The following is a 22843-nucleotide window of genomic DNA, read 5'->3' as shown; positions in this document are numbered from 1 at the left end:
ATTCTCCCATCTCAGAGGGGGATATATGAAGCTCCTCCAGATTTACCATGGGCCTCTTGGTTGCTTCTTTGAATAATTTTTCCCTGCCTGGCTTGTCAGTTTGAGTGGACTTGTCTTGGTAGGTTTGTAGTTATGACATTTCTGAATATCGATTTTATCATGCTCCGTGAGATGTTAAATGCTTTGCATTTGTCCACAACATTATCACTGACCTGTTTGGTGAGCTCCTTGGTCTTCATACTGTTGTTTGTTCAATAATGCTCTCTAAAAAACTCTGAGGCCTTCACAGATAAGATATATTTGTACTAAAAATTAATTGCAGACAGAAGAACCCTATTTATTAATTATGTAACTTGCAAATGTGATTTTCGACTCTCTGAAATTGGTCTCACCAGTAAAGGGGTGATATTATAGGTCTGGGTAAAGAGCAGTTGGACTATGTTTACACACAGTTTTTGTACCATCAAACAAAATTGCTGTTTTACAGCCCAAAAACTTTCCTAAACTTTATATTTTTCCCAATTAAATTCTACACACTTAGAAAATGTTATGGCTTTAAACTGTATGGAATCAAGTGCCAGTGACTTATTTTGGGACACATTTTTGCATGAAATTTGGAGTGTATTTTGGGACCTAAACATCCCCCAAAAAAACTGCTATTTTATGGGCTATAGCTTTTGCTGTAGCCAAGAATATGGCCAAAAACACCCCAAATGCCAAAAACAGGTTAAAAAAAGGCTCACAACCAACCAAATGCCTATACCTTTATTTGAAAGATTTACAGTTGCTTACAGTTTGTATCTCTTTTATAAATGAATTCCCTTTAGCCCATATACCGTATATACTCGAGTATAAGCCGAGTTTTTCAGCACGATTTTTCGTGCTGAAAACGCCCCCCTCGGCTTACACTCGAGTGAACTCTCTGCCTGTCAATCCCTTAATCGGTGGTCTTCAACCTGCGGACCTCCAGATGGCTGTCCGGGTATGGTGGGAGTTGTAGTTTTGCAACATCTGGAGGTCCGCAGGTTGAAGACCACTGATGAAGGAATTGACAGGTGGTGATGATGAAGGGGGGGGGGGGATGATGATGAAGGCTGCAGTGGTCTTCAACCTGCGGACCTCCAGAGGTTTCAAAACTACAACTCCCAGCATGCCTGGACAGCCGATGGCTGTCTGGGTATGGTGGGAGTTGTAGTTGTACCACATCTGGAGGTCCGCAGGTTGAAGACCACTGATGAAGGGATTGACAGGTGGTGATGATGAAGGGGGGGATGATGACAGGGGTCTGGATGATTACATGGGGGGGATGATGTATTTCCCACCCTAGGCTTATAGTGGAGTCAATAACTTTTCCTGGGTTTTTGGGGTAAAATTAGGGGCCTCGGCTTATATTCGGGTCGGCTTATACTCGAGTATATACGGAACTCTTTCACATCAGTATTTCTAAGCCAGAACCAGGAGTAAGATATCAACAGTAGAAAAAAATGTATAAGGGTAAATGTGCACCCCTCCCTGTTTTGGTTCCATACTTGTTTTGGCTTATAATACTATTGCTAAATACTGACTGCTTTATAAAAAAAAAGCCTTAGGTTTGAATACATCTGCTAAAACAATATATATATATATATATATATATATATATATATATATATCTCCTAACATACAGAAAAGAAATTATGAGTGACTTTTTTACAAAAAACTTATGCAAACATAATGCATATTGACATATTTGGCCCTCTTAGATTATAATAATAACTGCCAGTTTCGGTGAGTTTTTAAGCCATGAAATTTCAATGAAAAGAGTATAAAACAAAAATGTATAATGTGCACGGGACCCTGTAGGCCACACCAGTTCAACAATCACAAAATGTATTTAATTTAACTACTGTACTTAACCAACATACAGTGGGGTAAACTAACATTTTTTTCCTTTTTTAAGGGTAAATATGTTGTCTGTTTTGACCCATTGGATGGTTCCTCTAACATTGACTGTCTTGCATCCATTGGTACAATCTTTGCCATATACAAAAAGGTAAGATCTGCTTTTTAACCACATTTCTAAATAAACCTTGGACTTAATAATGACATATGGTATATGTATCAAAAGGCGTCCACTTTCAATAGGGAAGTCATAAAGTATATCAGCAGAAAGACTTGGATGAATGGAAAAATGTTATGTCTATCATTTTCTCTAAATAATAGATATAATATATTTGAAGTAGAGAAATATAAGAGAGAACGTCCAGTGCAGCTTCATCAATTAAAAGCTTGTTTTATTTCAATCCAAGAGACACAGACACTAGTGGAGACAAAAGACACATCTCAATCGACTATGTCAACCTTAATCATACTGACTAAGTATAAAGAGGGTTGACATGGTGGACTGAATCATTATTAGTGCTTGTCTACATCAGTCCAGGTGCTGCTGATTGAGCTGAATATATTTTGGATCTTTTAAATATATTTAAAGGGGTACTCCAGTGGAAAATGTTTTTTTTTTATTTATTTAAATCAACTGGTGCCAGAAAGTTAAACAGTTTTGTAAATGACTTCTATTAAAAAATCTTAATCCTTCCAGTACTTATTAGCTGTTGAATACTACAGAGGAAATTATTTTCTTTTTGGAACACAGTGCTCTCTGCTGAATCACGAGCACAGTGCTCTCTGCTGACATCTTTGTCCATTTTAGGAACTGTCCAGAACAGCATATGTTGGCTATGGGGATTTTCCCCTACTCTGAACAGTTCTTAAAATGGATAGAGATGTCAGCAGAGAGCACTGTGTTCCTAAAAGAAAACAATTTCCTCTGTAGTATTCAGCAGCTAATAAATACTGGAAGGACTACGATTTTTTAATAGAAGTAATTTACAAATCTGTTTAACTTTCTGGCACCAGTTGATAAAAAAAAAAAAAAAAGTTTTCCACCGGAGTACCCCTTTAACCCCTTAAGGACGCAGGACGTAAATGTACGTCCTGGTGCGGTGGTACTTAACGCACCAGGAAGTACATTTACGTCCTGTGCATAACCGCGGGCATCGGAGCGATGCCCGTGTCATGCGCGGCTGATCCCGGCTGCTGATCGCAGCCAGGGACCCGCCGGCAATGGCCGACGCCCGCGATCTCGCGGGCGTCCGCCATTAACCGCTCAGGTCCCTATGGGGACTATTCAAGTGTAAAAAAAAATTTAAAAAAATGTAAAAGTAAAAGTAAAAAAAAAAGTGAAAATCCCCTCCCCCCAATAAAAAAGTAAAACGTCCGTTTTTTCCTATTTTACCCCCAAAAAGCGTAAATTTTTTTTATAGACATATTTGGTATCGCCGCGTGCGTAAATGTCCGAACTATTAAAATAAAATGTTAATGATCCCGTACGGTGAACGGCGTGAACGGAAAAAAAAAAGTCCAAAATTCCTACTTTTTTAATACATTTTATTAAAAAAAATTATTAAAAATGTATTAAAAGTTTTTTGTATGCAAATTTGGTATAAAAAAAAGTACAGATCATGGCGCAAAAAATGAGCCCCCATACCGCCGCTTATACGGAAAAATAAAAAAGTTAGAGGTCATAAAAATAAAGGGATTATAAACGTACTAATTTGGTTACAAAGTTTGTGATTTTTTTTAAGCGCAACAATAATAGAAAAGTATGTAATAATGGGTATCATTTTAATAGTATTGACCCTCAGAATAAAGAACACACGTCATTTTTACCATAAATTGTACGGCGTGAAAACAAAACCTTCCAAAATTAGCAAAATTGCGTTTTTCGTTTTAATTTCCCCACAAAAATAGTGTTTTTTGGTTGCACCATACATTTTATGATATAATGAGTTATGTCATTACAAAGGACAACTGGTCGCGCAAAAAACAAGCCCTCATACTAGTCTGTGGATGAAAATATAAGAGTTATGATTTTTAGAAGGCGAGGAGGAAAAAATGAAAACGTAAAAATTAAATTGTCTGAGTCCTTAAGGCCAAAATGGGCTGAGTCCTTAAGGGGTTAAGTATGTTTAAAGCAAAACTCCCATTTTTTCTTTGGAACAAATAGTTTCAGATAAGGGTAGATGTACCGTCATAATTATGTTCGTAGACCTCTAAAGTAGTACATTGTCATAACCAGAAGGTGGCACTGTGTGATATTTTATTATTTTTATGCAACTGGTAAGCTACAGTAGTTTGTCTACTAAAAGGAGAACTACCATTTATAAAAAGTTATCCCCTATCCTAATGATAGGGAATAAGTGTCAGATTGCGGGGATCGGACAGCTGGGACCCTCCGCGATTTCCCGCACTTCGCCCACTCTCTGCATGAAAAGAGCGGTGTTGACCATAGCAGGAAGCTGTGGCCAACATGCCCCCTCCATGCAGCTCTATGGCAGAGTCAGACATTGCAGAGTGCAGCACTCCGGCTCTGACATTGAGCTGCATGGAAGGGGCATGTAATCCGTAGTTTCGTGCTGTGGTCGACACGCCCCATTCAGGAGGAGAGCCGGGGCACCATTCAGGAGATCGCGGGGGGTCTCAGCGGTTGGACCCCAGCGATCTGACACTTATCTTCTCTCCTTAGGATAGGGGATAAGTTTTTATAAACGGGAGTTCTCCTTTAAAGTGGCAAGTGTAATCCTATGAAAGAAAAAATCCCATCAAAAGTCCTGAAATAAATAACTCTAGTAAATTTTTATTTTTGTCATTTTGTTATTGTGCAGACAACAGATGGAGAACCCACTGAGAAAGATGCCTTGCAGCCAGGACGTAATCTCATTGCAGCAGGATATGCTTTATATGGGAGCGCCACAATGCTTGTCTTAGCCAGTGAATGTGGTGTCAATTGCTTCATGCTGGACCCTGTAAGTAACAACTTAATTATTTCAAATTGAGCAATAGTTGCTGGTATAACATGGCATCACAGACCATTGAACTGAGAATCAGGGTTGTTGTGTATTCTACTGTTATATTTATATCAAATGCAGATCTTAAAAAGTACCTGTTATATATATACAAAAAATGTTATATGTTACTCAGTACCTAATCCTGACCATGTACACATTGTTATGTGTCTAGCACCTATATTTCTCTCACAAGTACCTTCTATCTGTTGCTCACTTGCTTTGACATTCTGTGCTTTGGATGGGGCATGTCCTTACTCTGCTTGATTAATCTTACTCCCTGAGTCTCCTGTGCTATGCTGGGTCTCTTCATCCAATCACTGCAGGCTGCTCTGTAACCCCCTCCTCTCTGTTTTCATGCTGCAGTCTGATAGCACAGGAGTGAGCACAGAGGTGTGCTTGTACCGCCCTCACATACTGAGCTTTGTCCCTGCTGTGCTTCAGTTTAGACAAAGATAATTTACTTTAAAACAACTGACAGATGTTCACAATTTAGAATGTAAGGCCTTCACACGTGTTTTTTCTGGGCCGAATACAGTGGAAGAATTCTGCTTGGATATTCTGTTGCAGCAGAGTGCCATTGTTTTCATTAGCTAAAGTTTAATCATTAAAAGTTCAAAATCCCCACTATTGTGCTGCTGATAGGACATAAGAAAATACGTGTTTTAGACACCTGTTGCCTCTCACTAGACAGTTTTATAAAGTGCTAAGAAGAGTGGTCTGTCTTAGACAGAAGAGGCATGGCTTAAAAATTGCCAAAAGTTTGCCACAATTCAGACTATATAATGTCAACCAAGACATTGCACAAGGAAGAAAAGGCTTTTACCCTGGTTAGACACTGTTTTAACTGTCTACCCATACGACTTGATCTAATAATGTTCTCTAATATAGCCATTTTATATGCTGGTTGGTTATTGTGGAAGAGCCCACATATGCCTATAGTTTCTTCTTCCTCTCATAAACACTTTTTATTTATGAGGAGGTGATATAATATCCCTTTATAGATATTTCTAATCCCAGTTGTTGTAGAAGGATGTTGGTTGTGAATTTCAGCCAGCAGATACTGTTATCTAGGTGCACCAAGTTTCTCCACACCTCAGTGTACAGCACTGTCCATTGCACTGTCCAACCCAACATATTGCAAGCGACGCGCTTCGTTGCAAATGTATGGAGTACCTTTCCTGCAAACCAGGGAGTGGAGTGGACAGCCATGTGCTTCTCCTAGCTATATCCAAAGATGGTGGGGGTCTCAGAATGTGTCAGACCATTTAGTCTACCCAGTAATCTGAGTCCCTGGCCTTATCTTATGCTTAAAAGGGGTACTCCGGTGGAAAACTTTTTTTATTTTAATCAACTGGTGCCAGAAAGTTAAACAGATTTGTAATTTACTTCTATAAAAAAAATCTTAATCCTTCCAGTACTTATTAGCTGCTGAATACTACAGAGGAAATTCTTTTCTTTTTTGAACACAGAGCTCTCTGCTGACATCACGAGCATAGTGCTCTCTGCTGACATCTCTGTCCATTTTAGGAACCGTCCAGAGTAGGAGAAAATCCCCATAGCAAACATATGCTGCTCTGGACAGTTCCTAAAATGGACAGAGATGTCAGCAGAGAGCACTGTGCTCGTGATGTCAGCAGAGAGCACTGTGTTCCAAAAAGAAAATAATTTCCTATGTAGTATTCAGCAGCTAATAAGTACTGGAAGGATTCAGATTTTTTTAATAGAAGTAATTTACAAATCTGTTTAACTTTCCGGAGCCAGTTGATTTAAAAAAAAAATATGTTTTCCACCAGAGTACCCCTTTAAACCTCTTCACTGTATTTGCAACTACCCCTTCTAAAGAAAGGCTATTCCATGCACCCACTACTCTCAGTAAAATACTTCCTGATATTATCAAGACTTTTGTCTTAGTGTGACATGTCAAAAGTTTAACACCTTAAAGTGCAAGAAAGGTATAAAGAAGATAACAGCTTGTGGCCATAATTGTCCCCAAAAGACACAATCTCAGAATGGCAAAAAGAATCAGTAAAGTAGTGTCGGTGCTGTGCTCTAAACTAGTTATCACTTCTAAATTCTCTCTGGATAAACTGCTGGTTAATGGCAAAGAGTTATGTACTGTGTGCCCAGAGAAAAAAAATGATATAAACAACAAAACAACCCCTCCTTTACAAAAATGCATTTATTAGCCATATCTTGCTTATTAACATGTGAAAAAATAATGGAAGTTTCCCTTTAAGATTTCCCTTTAATAAAAATGTATATTTGTTTTAGTCAATTGGAGAATTCCTCTTGGTCAACAAAAATGTGAAAATTAAGCCAAGAGGCAATATCTACAGTCTTAATGAAGGCTATGCTAAATACTTTGATGCAGCGGTAACAGAGTATCTCCAGAAGAAGAAGTTTCCAGAAGTAAGTATACGTTCTCTACGCATATTTATCCAGAATTGCACACTTGGTACAAATATGTAGCCACCATCTTCTACATTGAAATTAATCCGGTTTTACATAAAAAAAAAATTATAATTGTAAATTTAAAGGGGTACTCCGCCCCAAGACATCTTATCCCCTATCCATTGGATAGGGGATAAGATGTCTAGGGGTCGAGTACCCCTTTAAATACTTTATAAATGACTGATGTCCTTTAAAGGAGTACTCCGATGCTAGGTTTTTTTTATGGTAAACTAACCCTAAAGCAAAGTTATATAACATTGTAAATGACTTACCTTATCCATATCGCTCTTTTCCTGGTCTTCTCCCGCATTTCTCCTTCTAACGGAAGCTGGCTCCTTTTTCTGCAATCTATGACGCTCGACCGCTGTTTCTTCTGCACCGCCGCCATCTTAGCCCGGTGACTCATCGCTCCCATGAGTCACTGCGGGCTGTGCCGGCCTCCCCGTCCGGAGTCGGCTACTCCCCCAAAGTTAATTTATTCTGCGCATGCGCAGTACTACGCAAATAGCGTAGGGCTAACGCTAGACTCCTATCGCTGCCTATGTTAGCCCTACGCTATTTGCCTGCGCAGTACTACGTTAGCCACGCGCAAACCCCGCTAGCGGTGATGGTAGCGATGGGAGGCATTTTTGTGACACCGCTAGTGCAGTGTTTCCCAACCAGGGTGCCTCCAGCTGTTGCGAAACTACAACTCCCAGCATGCCCGGACAGCCTTCGGCTGTCCGGGCATGCTGGGAGTTGTAGTTTTGCAACAGCTGGAGGCACCCTAGTTGGGAAACACTGCGCTAGTGGGCACATGGAAGGAGGGAAGGAACTTTATTATAATTTATTATAATTTCCTGGGGGGGAGAGGAGGGGGAGAGAGCAGCAGCTAACAGGAAGCTGGCGCAGATGAGGTAAACCTTTTTTTTTTTCAGTACCAGCGCTCCGGAGTACTCCTTTAAGTTATACAGATGCCGTCATATACAAACATGTGTACTTTACACATTTTAATGACATACTTGCATTCTCTATAAAATAAACATTTAAAGGCATCTTTTCTCAGAACTCTACATTGTTCTTTCCTGTTGTTTTGCCTCCTGGAATGGTATGAATAAATAGACAACTAATAAGGGTCCATGCTAACTATGAATGTTTCCCTCAGAATTAATTCTGAGCAGAGTCTGCTTCCAGACAAATTCCATTGATCTCACTGGGGTTTTGCTCCTCGGTGCAGACTATGGAAGTTCTGCAATTCCGTCATGGATCCAGATGCAGACGAAAGAATAATCATTCTTTAGGTGGAATTCTGCCCAGAAATCCCATTGCCACTAGGACTTTGAATTGCAGGGTGATGTCCGCAGTAAATTCCGTGCTAAATACCTCGCTGACAGAATTCAGCAAGAAAATTGCTTGCTAAATTTCAATAGTGTGCATGTGAACTTACTATTTTCCTTGTCAATGAGGCGTTACTGCACACTCTGATACTGTCAATTGGTGTTTATAGTGTCAGATTGACAGAAGGAATGGAACGTAAATACACTGCTCAAAACAATAAAGGGAACACTTAAACAATGTAACCCCAAGTCAATGACACTTCTGTGAAATCACACTGTCTACTCAGGAAGCAACACTGATTGACAATCAATTTCACATGCTGTTGTGTAAATGGAACAGACAACAGGTGGAAATTATAGGCAATTAGCAAGACACCCCCAATAAAGGAGTGGTTCTGCAGGTGATGACCACAGACCACTTATCAGTTCCTATGCTTCCTGGCTGATGTTTTGGTCACTTTTGAATGCTGGTGGTGCTTTCACTCTAGTGGTAGCATGAGACAGAGTCAACAACTCACACAAGGGGCTCAGGTAGTGCAGCTCATCTAGGATGGCACATCAATGCGAGCTGTGGCAAGAAGGTTTGCTGTGTATGTCAGCGTAGTGTCCATAGCATGGAGGTGCTACCAGGAAAAGGCCAGTACATCAGGAGACGTGGAGGAGGCCGTAGGAGGGCAACAACCCAGCACGACCGCTACCTCCGCCTTTGTGCAAGGAGGAGCAGGAGGAGCACTGCCAGAGCCCTGCAAAATGACCTCCAGCAGGCCACAAATGTACATGTGTCCACTCAAACAGTCAAAAACAGACTCCATGAGAGTGGTATGAGGGCCCGACGTCCACAGGTGGGGGGTTGTGCTTACAGCCCAACACCATGCAGAACGTTTGGCATTTGCCAGGGAACACCAAGAATGGCAAATTCGTCACTGGCATCCTGTGCTCTTCACAGATGAAAGCAAGTTCACACTGAGCACATGTGACAGACGTGACAGAGTCTGGAGACACCGTGGAGAATGTTCTGCTGCCTGAAACATCCTCCAGCATGACCGGTTTGGCGGTGGGTCAGTAATGGTGCGGGGTGGCATCTCTTTGGGGGGGGGCCACACAGCCCTCCATGTGCTTGCCAGAGGTAGCCTGACTGCCATTGGGTACCGAGATGAGATCCTCAGACCCCTTGTGAGACCACATGCTGGTGCGGTTGGCCCTGGGTTCCTCCTAATGCAAGACAATGCTAGACCTCATGTGGCTGGAGTGTGTCAGCAGTTCCTGCAAGAGGAAGGCATTGATGCTATGGACTAGCAGCCCGTTCCCCAGACCTGAATCCGATTGAGAACATCTGGGACATCATGTCTCGCTCCATCCACCAATGCCACGTTGCACCACAGACTGTCCAGGAGTTGGCGGATGCTTTAGTCCCTCAGGAGACCGCCACCTCATCAGGAGCATGCCCAGGGAGGGAGGTCATTCGGGCACGCGGAGGCCACACACACTACTGAGCCTCACTTTGATTTTGAGTGTGACTCCATATCCAGACCTCCATGGGTTGATAAATCTGATTTCCATTGATAATTTTTGTGTGATTTTGTTGTCAGCACAGTCATCTATGTAAAGAGGAAAGTATTTCAAACGATTAGTTCATTCATTCAGATTTAGAATTAGTTACCTTAGTGTTCCCTTTATTCCTTTGAGCAGTGTAGTAAATTTCCATGAGGAAGAACTGATGGACCATGCAGAGTTCTAAGAAAAGATGCTCTAGATTTTTTATGCAAGTATTTTCTAAAATCGAAAAGAAAAACGAAAGCTCCATTTACTCGTACAGTATCCTGTGCATATTTGATGTGCAAGATTTGAAGTGCAGATTTCAATGTAAATGAAATAACTGAACTCAGCTTTAAATCTGCAGCTTCAAATCCTGCACATCAAATAAGCACAGGGTACTGTACGTGTGAATCCACACATGCCGTATTTTCCTGTGTATACAGTATCCTGTGCATATTTGATGCAGCAGATTTGAAGGTGCAGATTTTATGCTACATATTTTAATGTAAACTAATTGACTGAACACAGCATAAAATCTGCATGTGAATACACCCTAAGGGAAAGGTCACATGTGCCGTATTTTGCTGCGAACTTTGCGGCATATTTTCTGCAACTGATTTTTCTATTTCAATGGTTAAGAAAATATGTAGCAGTAAATACACAGCAAACCATGGCATGTGTGACCTACCTTAAAACTAGCTTTATAGATATGTACTTGTATATCCTTGACATCATGTTTATTGCACAGTAGTTTGTGTAAATTAAATAAAAAGCAACATTTACATAAGTGTAGTTTTTTTTTGTTTTGAAAGTTCCAAATACTGAGCTAATGTTTTTCAGTGCATCTATTCAGACAATATTTTTTACATCTATATTTCCAATATGCAGCCTATACTATTGTCTGTATTGGTGCAGCATTTCCCCACAGATCTTTTTTGAGTCATGTGCATAAGCATGTTGGTTCTGTGGCTTGGCTGGGACATAGACCTACTAAAAAGTGATAGGATAGGTTCACATTGTGCTTTTGCATCCTGTTGAATGGTACTTTTTGTTGATTAAATTTAAACAGTACTTATCATTTAAAAAAACGTTTAATATGTTCTAGAGACATATCAAAAGTTTTGATCAGTCGGGGTTTGGGTGTTCAGACCCAAACCGATCATGAGAACTACCAGGGAGAAAAGCAAGCTTAGCTTGTCATGTGACCTAGACGGTCTTACAATGTAAGTCTATGGAGTTGTCCAGGTCTTATAGACATTGAGCAGGGGAAGGAGCACACCTCTCTCCCTGCTTTTTTTTTTGTCATTGGTCAGGTTCTCAACAGTCAGACCCTGACTGATAGAAACTCAAGACAGCTGATTGTCCCCAAGATATGTAAAAAAATTTTTTTAATTGATAGGACACAAAAATGATGCAGGTTCCTTTTTTCTGTCCTGTTTCGGAACAGGACCTAGGATCCAGATGTCCTTTTTTAAAGGTACCTTCTTGAAAATAAACAGCAGCTTTCAACAGGGTGCAAAATGTGGTATGAACAGGGCCTTAAAGAAAAAAAAGAATCCATATTTGTCACGATGCCGGCTGGCAGGAGGTGGATCCTCTGTGCCAGAGAGGGATAGGCGTGGACCGTGCTAGTGGACCGGTTCTAAGTCACTACTGGTATTCACCAGAGCCCGCCGCAAAGCGGGATGGTCTTGCTGCGGCGGTAGTGACCAGGTCGTATCCACTAGCAACGGCTCAACCTCTCTGACTGCTGAAGATAGGCGCGGTACAAGGGAGTAGACAGAAGCAAGGTCAGACGTAGCAGAAGGTCGGGGCAGGCAGCAAGGATCGTAGTCAGGGGCAACGGCAGGAGGTCTGGAACACAGGCTAGGAACACACAAGGGAACGCTTTCACTAGGCACAAGGGCAACAAGATCCGGCCAGGGAGTGCAGGGGAAGTGAGGTATACATAGGGACACAGGTGAAGACACTAATTGGAACCACTGCGCCAATCAGCGGCGCAGTGGCCCTTTAAATCGCAGAGACCCGGCGCGCGCGCGCCCTAGGGAGCGGGGCCGCGCGCGCCGGGACAGGACCGAGGGAGAGCGAGTCAGGTACGGGAGCCGGGGTGCGCATCGCGAGCGGGCGCCACCCGCATCGCGAATCGCATCCCGGCTGGAGGCGGTACCGCAGCGCACCCGGTCAGTGGATCTGACCGGGGCGCTGTAGTAGCGAGGATGAGGCGAGCGCTCCGGGGAGGAACGGGGACCCGGAGCGCTCGGCGTAACAGTACCCCCCCCCCTTGGGTCTCCCCTTCTTCTGAGGACCAAAAACTCAATTTTTCCGTGATGAGGTCCGATGCACATTAGGAGGGGTTCCGTGCGGTAACGCACGGCACAGTCCAATCTTTCATTGTTAACACAATTGATGTAGAGGGGTCTGGCGAGACTGGTCACAGGGACGTTGAACCTGTTGATAAGAGAGGCCAAAAAAAAATTTCCTGCAGATCCGGAATCCAAGAAGGCCATAGTAGAGAAGGAGAAGGTAGAGGCAGATATCCGCACAGGCACAGTAAGGCGTGGAGAAGCAGAGTTGACATCAAGAACTGTGTCACCTTTGTGCGGAGTCAGCGTACGTCTTTCCAGGCGGGGAGGACGGATAGGACAATCCTTCAGGAAGTGTTCGGTACCGGCATAGTACAGGCAAAGATTCTCCATGCGGCGTCGTGTCCTCTCTTGAGGTGTCAAGCGAGACCGGTCAACTTGCATAGCCTCCACGGCGGGAGGCACAGGAACGGATTGCAGAGGACCAGAGGAGAGAGGAGCCGGGGAGAAAAAACGCCTCGTGCGAACAAAGTCCATATCCAGGCGGAGCTCCAGACGCCATCCGGAAAAACGCATGTCAATGCGAGTGGCAAGATGAATGAGTTCATGTAGGTTAGCAGGAGTTTCTCGTGCGGCCAGAACATCTTTAATGTTGCTGGATAGGCCTTTTTTAAAGGTCGCGCAGAGGGCCTCACTATTCCAGGACAACTCGGAAGCAAGAGCACGGAACTGAATGGCGTACTCGCCAACGGAAGAAACACCCTGGGCCAGGTTCAGCAGGGCAGTCTCGGCAGAAGAAGCTCGGGCAGGCTCCTCGAAGACACCACGGACCTCAGCGAAGAAGGACTGGACTGTGGCTGTGGCAGGATCATTGCGGTCCCAGAGCGGTGTGGCCCAAGACAAGGCCTTTCCAGAAAGGAGACCACGGCAGAGTCTAGAGTCCCCATCAAATTTGTCCGGCAGGGACAAGCAGGGGTTAGGAGCGGACGGACGCTGCGGAGGAGTTGCAGGAGCCGGCGGAGGAGATGGTTGTTGCAGTTGCAGCTGCTGTGTCTGTGACTGCAGTTGCTGTATCTGCGGCAGCAGCTGCTGTATCTGTGACTGCAGTTGCTGTGTCACGGTGGTCAAGTATGCCAGCTGGGGATTTCGTTGGGTGATCATTAGGGACTGCTGGGCAATCACCGTGGAAATGTCGGCAAGACTTGACAGCGGCACCTCAGCGGAATCCATGGCCGGATCTACTGTCACGATGCCGGCTGGCAGGAGGTGGATCCTCTGTGCCAGAGAGGGATAGGCGTGGACCGTGCTAGTGGACCGGTTCTAAGTCACTACTGGTATTCACCAGAGCCCGCCGCAAAGCGGGATGGTCTTGCTGCGGCGGTAGTGACCAGGTCGTATCCACTAGCAACGGCTCAACCTCTCTGACTGCTGAAGATAGGCGCGGTACAAGGGAGTAGACAGAAGCAAGGTCGGACGTAGCAGAAGGTCGGGGCAGGCAGCAAGGATCGTAGTCAGGGGCAACGGCAGGAGGTCTGGAACACAGGCTAGGAACACACAAGGGAACGCTTTCACTAGGCACAAGGGCAACAAGATCCAGCCAGGGAGTGCAGGGGAAGTGAGGTATACATAGGGAGTGCACAGGTGAAGACACTAATTGGAACCACTGCGCCAATCAGCGGCGCAGTGGCCCTTTAAATCGCAGAGACCCGGCGCGCGCGCGCCCTAGGGAGCGGAGCCGCGCGCGCCGGGACAGGACCGAGGGAGAGCGAGTCAGGTACGGGAGCCGGGGTGCGCATCGCGAGCGGGCGCCACCCGCATCGCGAATCGCATCCCGGCTGGAGGCGGTACCGCAGCGCACCCGGTCAGTGGATCTGACCGGGGCGCTGTAGTAGCGAGGATGAGGCGAGCGCTCCGGGGAGGAACGGGGACCCGGAGCGCTCGGCGTAACAATATTCTTTAAGCCAACGCAGGACACATGCGCACAGCACGAGGCTCACTCTAAGGACTGTCAGTAGATCATCTGCCGAATCTAATATGCTGCGGATGTGCTACATGTGACCCTACCCTAAGGGTACATTTACACAGGCGGGTTACGCACGAGTTTTCCACTGTGGATTTGAGTTTCCCACTGCGGATTTTCCACAGGGGAATCTGTGCAGCCGAAAATCTGCTGCAGATTACATTGATCTCAATGAGGTCTACTGTGGATTTTTTGCTGCACAAATTCCACCATGGGAAACTGGAGGATAATCCCCAGGGGTACTCCCGTGGAAAACTTTTTTTTTTTAAATCAACTGGTGCCAGAAAGTTAAACAGATTTGTAAATTACTTCAATAAATTTTTTTTAATCCTTCCAGTACTTTTTAGGGGCTATATACTACAGAGGAAATGCTTATCTTTTTAGATTTCTCTGATGTCATAACCACAGTGCTCTCTGCTGACCTCTGCTGTCCATTTTAGGAACTGTCCAGAGCAGGAGAAAATCCCCATAGCAAACATATGCTGCTCTGGACAGTTCCTTAAATGGACAGCAGAGGTCAGCAGAGAGCACTGTGGTCATGACATCAGAGAAATCTAAAAAGAAAAGCATGTCCTCTGTAGTATATAGCCCCTAAAAAGTACTGGAAGGATTAAGATTTTTTAATAGAAGTAATTTACAAATCTGTTTAACTTTCTGGCACCAGGTGATTTAAAAAAAAAAAAGTTTTCCATTGGAGTACCCCTTAAAGAAATGTTTCCCATTTTCCTTGGGTGGCGATCCAGTCCTCCCTTTGATCTAATGAGATGTACAGGAGACTTTATCTCCCTTATATGATATGAAAGAGGCTTCTATACATTGTTTTTGTTATTCTTTTGTGAGATCTATCAATTGACTGAGTTTATGTTACAGGATGGCAGTTCCCCATATGGAGGAAGATATGTTGGGTCAATGGTGGCAGATGTCCATCGAACATTGGTCTATGGAGGAATCTTTTTGTACCCTGCAAACGTAAAAAGCCCAAAAGGAAAGGTAAATGATATCCTCTTTTAAGTTACTTGAATGTTTAAAAAACAACTTTTGACATGTCAAAAGCTTTGATCAGTCAGTGTCTCATTGCTGACCCCCACCTTATCCTATATATAGCCACATTAAGCGTGCGGCAGTGTGCTTCACTCCTTGGCTTGGCAGGAGATGGGCTCCATTATAGTCTAACTAGTCATCTTATAGTCATCTGAAAAAGAACAGATTTAGGTCACCTGGCTATATCTAGGGATGGGTGGGGGTCCCAGCACTGAGACCCCGGCTGATAAAAGTTTTGAAATGTCTGCATGACATGTCAAAAGATATATAGCATCAGTGTATCTTTACAACCATTGCTGTTTATGGTAAAGTTTATATTTTGCCAGCTGTTTCCCATGTTTCAGTACTATTGCTCCTTGCTGTTCTCTTTTAAGTGGGTCTAAACCAGTCTTAGAAGCCACCAGCACTTTTTCACCTTGTACTTTCCTCTCCATTATGGACATTTATCAAGGGGTTTAGTCAGGTTTTCTTTACTATAATTGTCGCAAAATTGTCGCAACTGCGACTACACGCTTTTTCGTGCGACATTTTGACTGGAAAGCGAGAAAAGCAAGTTTTCCTAAAATTTACTATGTAGTAATAATTTTAAAATGGACTACGGATAGTCAGGTATTTATTAACTGCGACAGTCGCAACTGCGCAAAAAAAAGTCGCAACAGCGTTAAAAATTGACTAAATTTACTCCAGCTCAAACATGGAGCAGAAAAAGCTACTACCAAAGTAAAAAAGGAAAAATTGCTTACGTGAAAGAAAATTATCAACAGGCTGAAAGCAGTTGATAAATACGTCGCACATAAGCAAAAAAAAAGTAAGGAAAAAATTACTAAAAAAAAGAATACATAAGCAAACATTGATAAATGTCCCTCCATGTTTCCATACTTCCTAGAGCTTGTCTTAGTAGGCATAACACATACAAAGACAAAGTATTGCCCACACATACGTGTATAATTATGCTAAAACAATACATAAAGGATGTAATGCTGCAGAAATAAAAGGGAATCCATTCCGTTTTGGTAATAAATATTATTCACTATGCCACAAACTATTTCACCACAGGAATAAAATATATTACTTGAGGAATCTGTCTTACTTGCAACTGCAGAGATCATGTAGCTTGGAGCTGAGACACTGACTGTATGAGTAGACAGGGCAGCTAGAGATAAGCTGTGTCCCACCCCTACTTCCTGCAGTCGCTCTTGGTGTCTCTATTATTAGAGGGACTAAGCCTAACAACAGGCAGTGACCTGCAAATTCAGTATAAGACCTCTTGTGGCCAAAACTGTACACATATTTTAGATAATTTAAAACCTTGACACCTTGCTAGAAATAGACAAGGGCCATTTAAGTTAATGAGATCCATCGGGCACAGGTGGTGATCCTGCACTGGACCATAGTTTACATTATTAAAGGGGTATTCCTGGCAAAAACATCTTATCCCCTATCCAAAGGATAGGGGATAAGATGTCTGATCGCGGGGGGGCCGCCGCTGGGACCCCCCGTGATCTCCCTGCAGCAGCCCGCATTCTATGCGTAGCTGCATCTGCAGTTTCGGAAACCGTCGGGCTTCCGTGACGGGGATGTGATGTCACGCCACACCCCCTCCATTAATTTCTATAGGGGATAAGATGTTTTTGCCCGGAATACCCCTTTAATGGAAGCCAAAATGCTGAGGTGAACAAAGTTGAAAATGACTCCAGTTTTCCTCTCACACAGTTTAATAAATCTAGGCCTTAATCTTAAGATTATTTGCAAAAAATAAGAGTATATCCTGGTGGCTTAGTCTTGTGGCTTAGTCATTAGTACATAGACTTTAATATAATATATACTTCTATTTTAAAACAGCTGAGGCTCTTGTATGAGTGCAACCCCATGGCATATATTATGGAAAAAGCTGGAGGCCTAGCCACCAATGGACTGGAGAACATTTTGGATATTATCCCCGAAAACATACATCAAAGGATGCCCATAGCCCTAGGTTCTCCAGAAGATGTTAAGGAATACATTGAGATTTTCAAAAAACATGCCAAGAAATGAAGAGCTGCTGGACAGAACTGCTGACAAGAGGACCAAAGAAAATATTCCATGTCTGCAATAATTCAAACATGTTCAAGACAACAACATTCTTACTTTTATACACAAAGTGCCAGTGTGATAAAGACACATGAATAAATTTTTATATTAAGCTTGTAAGTTGTATGTCTGTAATCATGTCAGTCATTCAAAGATTTAGTCAGAACTAGGCAATCATAAATGGGGACATTTATCATCGTTGCTTTGGTAAGTGAGTTCTGTAGGCATTTTTTTCTTACTTTTGGTTTTGCTTATGTATGACACATTTATAATACTATCACAGGGGGTTGGCTTACATAAGCAAAAACCAATACATCACTTTTGAATACCATTTTTTTTAGCACACATAAGCAAAAACCAATTTGAAGCTTTGAAAAAATTGTGATATATATATATATATATATATATATATATATATATATATATATGTGTGTGTTTTATTACATTTTTTTTTACCACTTTTTCCTCCTAAATATACTTACTCATTTTTTTTTTTTTTTACTTCTCATTTCAGATCCTTTTATCCTGTGGATTAGTTTAGATTCGGAAGAGTACAGTGACCATTACTAAGCCAGGGCTTAGCATTAGTCATAAAAACAGCTAGCACTAACCCCCGATTATTATCCCGGTACTCACTGCCACAGGGGTGCTGGGAAGAGCCGGTATAAACAGTCCAGGAGCACTACTGTGGCACTACTGTGCCTAGGCGATAACAGGCTGGCGTTATTTAGGCTGGGGAGGGCCAGTAAAAATGGTCCTAGACCACCCTGGTAGCATCAGCTGTTGCTGCTAGGTTGGTATTTGGCTGAGAATAAAAATAGGGAGAGCCTTATGCTTTTTTTTTTCCATAAATAATTAAATATAAAAAAAAAAAGCATAGGGTTTCCCATATTTTTCTTTTCAGCCAAATACCAACCAAGGAGCAACAGCCTAACGTTACTAAGGTGAGCGAGGACCATTGTTACTGGCCCTCCCCAGCCTAAATAACGCAAGCCTGTTACCGCCTAGGCCCAGGAGCACCATTTTTGACGCTCCGGGCCTGTACCGGCTCTTCCCAGCACCCCTGTGGTGGTGGGTACCAGGGTAATAATTGAGGGTTAGCGCTAGCTGTTTTTGGGGCTAATGCTAAGCCCGGCTTAGTAATGGACTCCGTCTATTAGACAACTTCCAATAGCGGTCGAGCCCGGCCTCTAACAACGTCCGGGACCCCTGGCTAATAGCGCGTGGCATTGATCGTCAGTGCCGCGCGCTATTAACCCTTAAGATGCGGCGTTCAAAGTGAAAGTAAAGCACTGCCGGTTAGCTCAGGGAACTGTTCGGGATCGCCGCGATGAAATCGTGGCATCCCGAACAGCTGTAGAGACAGCAGGAGGGTCCCTACCTTCCTCCATGCTGTCCGATCGCCAAATGACTGCTCAGTGCCTGAGATCAAGGCATGAGCAGTCAAGTGGCAGAATAATTGATCAGTGGTTTCCCATGAGAAACCATTGATCAATGTAAAAGATCAGTGTGTGCAGTGTTATAGTCCCCTATGGGAGCTATAACACTGAAAAAAAAAGTGAAAAAAAAAGTGAATAAAGATAATTTAACCCCTTCCCTAATAAAAGTTTGAATCACCCCCCTTTTCCTAAATTGAAAAAAAAACTGTGTAAATAAAAATAAACATTTTGTGTGCGGAAATGTCAGAATTATAAAAATATATAGTTAATTAAACCGCACGGTCAATTGCGTACGCGCAAAAAAATTGTCCAAAAATAGCGTATTTTTGGTACCTTTTTATTACATTAAAAAGTGATCAAAAAGTCAGATCAATACATAAATGGTACCGCTAAAATTTGCCCTCATACCGCCCCATACGCAGAAAAATAAAAAAGTTATATGGGTCAGAAGAGGACAATTTTAAACGTATACATTTTTCTGCATGTAGTTATGATTTTTTCCAGAAGTACAACAAAATCAAACCTATATAAGTAGGGTATCATTTTAACCGTATGGACCTACAGAATAAAGAGAAGGTGTCATTTTTACTTAATAATTTACTGCGTAGAAACGGAAGCCCCCAAAAGTTACAAAATTGCATTTTTTCTTCAATTTTGTTACACAATTATAATTTTTCCGTAGATTTTTGGGTAAAATGACTGATGTCATTACAAAGGAGATTTGGTGGTGACAAAAATAAGCATCATATGGATTTTTTGGTGCAAAACTGAAAGGGTGGAAAAACGAAAGTGCAAAAACTGGAAAACCCTCTGTCCCCAAGGGGTTAAACAGAAAGAAAAACCCGCTGGTCATCGACGTAGTCCACAGGATACATGGATCTGAAATGAGGAAAAAAAAACAACAACAAAGAAAATAGGTTAATACATTTATTGTCACCCGCCTACACATCTCCCGTGCCGCACGACTAAAACTCCCAGCATGCCCTTACAGTAAGGACATGCTGGGAGTTGTAGTCATGTGGTGCGGGAGAGGGACAAGCTTGTCACCTATCCCCCGCTGCACGACTGCAACTCTCAGCATGCCCTTACTATAAGAGCATGCTGGAAGTTGTTGTGCAATGGGGGCGGGCGACGAGCTTGTCACCTGCCTCCTGCCACATGACTACAACTCCCAGTATGCTCTTATAATAAGGGCATGCTGGAAGTTGTAGTTGTGCAGCAGAGGGCAGGTGACAAGCTTGTCACCCGCCCCACAACTACAACTCCCAGCATTGGCATGCTAGGAGTTGTAGTTGTGCAAGCCAGGGAAGTGAGCAGTAATGCGCTCCGCTGCCTGGCCGGGGGTGATAAGAAAATCACTGTCATTTTATATTTCCCGTCAGGTCCCATGACACAGAACCCGGCAGGAAATTTGAAATTACAGTGAAGTCTGTGGCGCCGTGGTAAGGAGCCCGGGCTGACATAACTCTGCAGCCGCCCGGGATGTGTGCAGGAGCCGTTCCTGCCTTCTCTCAGCATGTACCGCAGTCTATAGTGTGTAGGCTAATATTGGGTTCTTGGTACTCTCTTTTACCAAGAACCTTCTCCTCTTGATTGATTAGGGAACCAGCTCTGAGAAGCATCCTGGTTATCCGATAGGAGCTGAAAAACTCTGATTTTGGCCCTGGATTTGTATGGAATAAAAGGCAGGTTAGTAGTGAGGCCTTTCATTCCCTTTCTGGCCAGTTCAGCTTTTCAGTGTGGCCAAAATCAACACAGGTGCTGAAGACAGCTGGTTAGTGGACATTACGACAAAGTGTAACGCAGCCTGCAGGCTAAGGTTGTGAGGAATCTGTACCTCTGTTGAGAGTTGGAATCCTGAAGTTTATAGCCTCATAAAAGGACATACGTCTGTAAGTAACATATTTAAAGGGGTTCTCCGGTGCTTAGACATCTTATCCCCTATCCAAAGGAAAGGGGATAAGATGCCTGATGGTGGGAGTCCCGCCGCTGGGGACCCCCGTGATCTTGCACGCGGCACCCCGTTTGTAATCAGCCCCCAGAGTGTGTTCGCTCTGGGTCTGATTACCGGTGACCACAGGGCCGACGGTGTGTGACGTCACGCCTCCGCCCCGGTGCGACGTCATGCTCCGCCCCTCAATGCAAGCCTACGGGAGGGGGCGTGACCGCTATCACGCCCCCTTCCGTAGACTTGCATTGAGGGGCAGAGTGTGACGTCACACGGGGGCGGAGGCTTGACGTCACATGATTACAAACGGGGTGCCGCGTTCATGATCACGGGGGTCCCCAGCGGCGGATGGGGATAAGATGTCGGAGTACCCCTTTAAAGGGGTTGTGCGCTGCCCTGACTTTCGAAGCTCCGCTCACAGCGTCCGGAAGTTCATTACTCCGGATGCTGTGTGTGGGCTTCCGTGTTCGCAGCCGCCGGGCGTGACGTCACGCCCACCCCCTCAACAAAAGTCTATGGGAAGGGGGCGCGACCACTGTCACGCCCCCTTCCCACGAGGGGGCGGGCGAGACGTCACGAGGGGGCGGGCGAGACGTCACGAGGGGGCGGGCGAGGGGCCGGGTGTGACGTCAAGCCTGGAGGCTACGAACACGGAAGCCCGCACATAGCGTTAGGAGTAATGAACTTCCGGACGCTGTGAGCGGAGCTCCGAAAATTAGGGCAGCGCACAACCCCTTTAAGGCTGGGTTCACACTACGTTTTCTCCCATACGGGAGCGCATACGGCAGGGGGGAGCTAAAACCTCGCGCTCCCGTATGCCTTCGTATGCGCTCCCGTATGTCATACATTTCAATGAGCCGGCCGGAGTGAAACGTTCGGTCCGGTTGGCTCATTTTTGCGCCGTATGCGCTTTTACAACCGGACCTAAAACTGTGGTCAACCACGGTTTTAGGTCCGGTTGTAAAAGCGCATACGGCGCAAAAATGAGCCGACCGGACCAAACGTTTCACTCCGGCCGGCTCATTGAAATGAATGACATACGGGAGCGCATACGAAGGCATACGGGAGCGCGAGGTTTTAGCTCCCCCCTGCCGTATGCGCTCCCGTATGGGAGAAAACGTAGTGTGAACCCAGCCTAAGACAGTTTTGTTGGGTAGCTGGTAGCTAGTGACATAACAATGGAGTTTAGGTCTAGGTTTTGTGAGGGTTCTGTACATAAAGTTACTACCATACTCCAGTTCTGGTGTGTGTGTGTGTGTGTCTTTGGTTTATTGTAACAATTCACATACAGCAGTGAGTTCTGCTTGCCGTATGCTGTATAACAGAAACGTAAAAGTCCTTCATATTAGGTTCCTTAAAGCAACATAAATTTCTGTGCTTCTCACCCAAAACTTTGCAGGATCAGTCCCAAAGTTAGTCTTTTTGGTGCAGTGTATCAGTATCCAACATACCACAGACAAGCTAATCTGCTTCAGAGCGCCTCCTCCTCCCTGTTGCTCTCTGGCAGTGCTCTCACACAGGTTCAGGATGGCAACACACACACACACACACACACACGCACGCTTCCAGCCAATCACAGCTCTCTGTGAGAAATCTGAATGTGTATATATACGGAGTGCAGGGGACCATAGGAGAGCGGCCGCTGCATCCATACATTATACAGGAGGATCACAGCGGGTGTCAGGAGTGATACTCGCTGTGATCTTTCCTACTACTACTCCCAACATGGAGCACAGACAGATCGCAGCAGGTGTCAGAAGTTACACTCGCTGCGATCTGTCTATTAATGCAGGTACTACAGCTCCCAGCATGGAGCAGAGTGTGCTCCATGTT

At 44.1% G+C, this 22843-nt stretch overlaps 1 protein-coding gene across 1 annotated transcript in view; it reads left to right on the top strand.

The window, feature by feature from the left end:
- Window positions 1-17759, top strand: part of LOC130307937 (fructose-1,6-bisphosphatase 1-like) — a 34296-nt gene extending 16537 nt beyond the window's left edge. The window contains exons 3-7 of the mRNA XM_056552207.1: window positions 1940-2032; window positions 4704-4844; window positions 7158-7295; window positions 15383-15502; window positions 17396-17759. Coding sequence (XP_056408182.1) covers window positions 1940-2032; window positions 4704-4844; window positions 7158-7295; window positions 15383-15502; window positions 17396-17587 — 684 coding nt within the window. The 3' untranslated portion in view covers window positions 17588-17759. The remainder of the gene's footprint in view (window positions 1-1939; window positions 2033-4703; window positions 4845-7157; window positions 7296-15382; window positions 15503-17395) is intronic.
- Window positions 17760-22843: the final 5084 nt, after the last annotated feature.

This window comes from Hyla sarda, chromosome 1 (genome assembly GCF_029499605.1).
Source record: "Hyla sarda isolate aHylSar1 chromosome 1, aHylSar1.hap1, whole genome shotgun sequence".
NCBI classification, from domain to species: domain Eukaryota; kingdom Metazoa; phylum Chordata; class Amphibia; order Anura; family Hylidae; genus Hyla; species Hyla sarda.
Note: the sequence above shows the minus strand (reverse complement) of the source record. Positions and strands in the feature narration are given on the sequence as shown.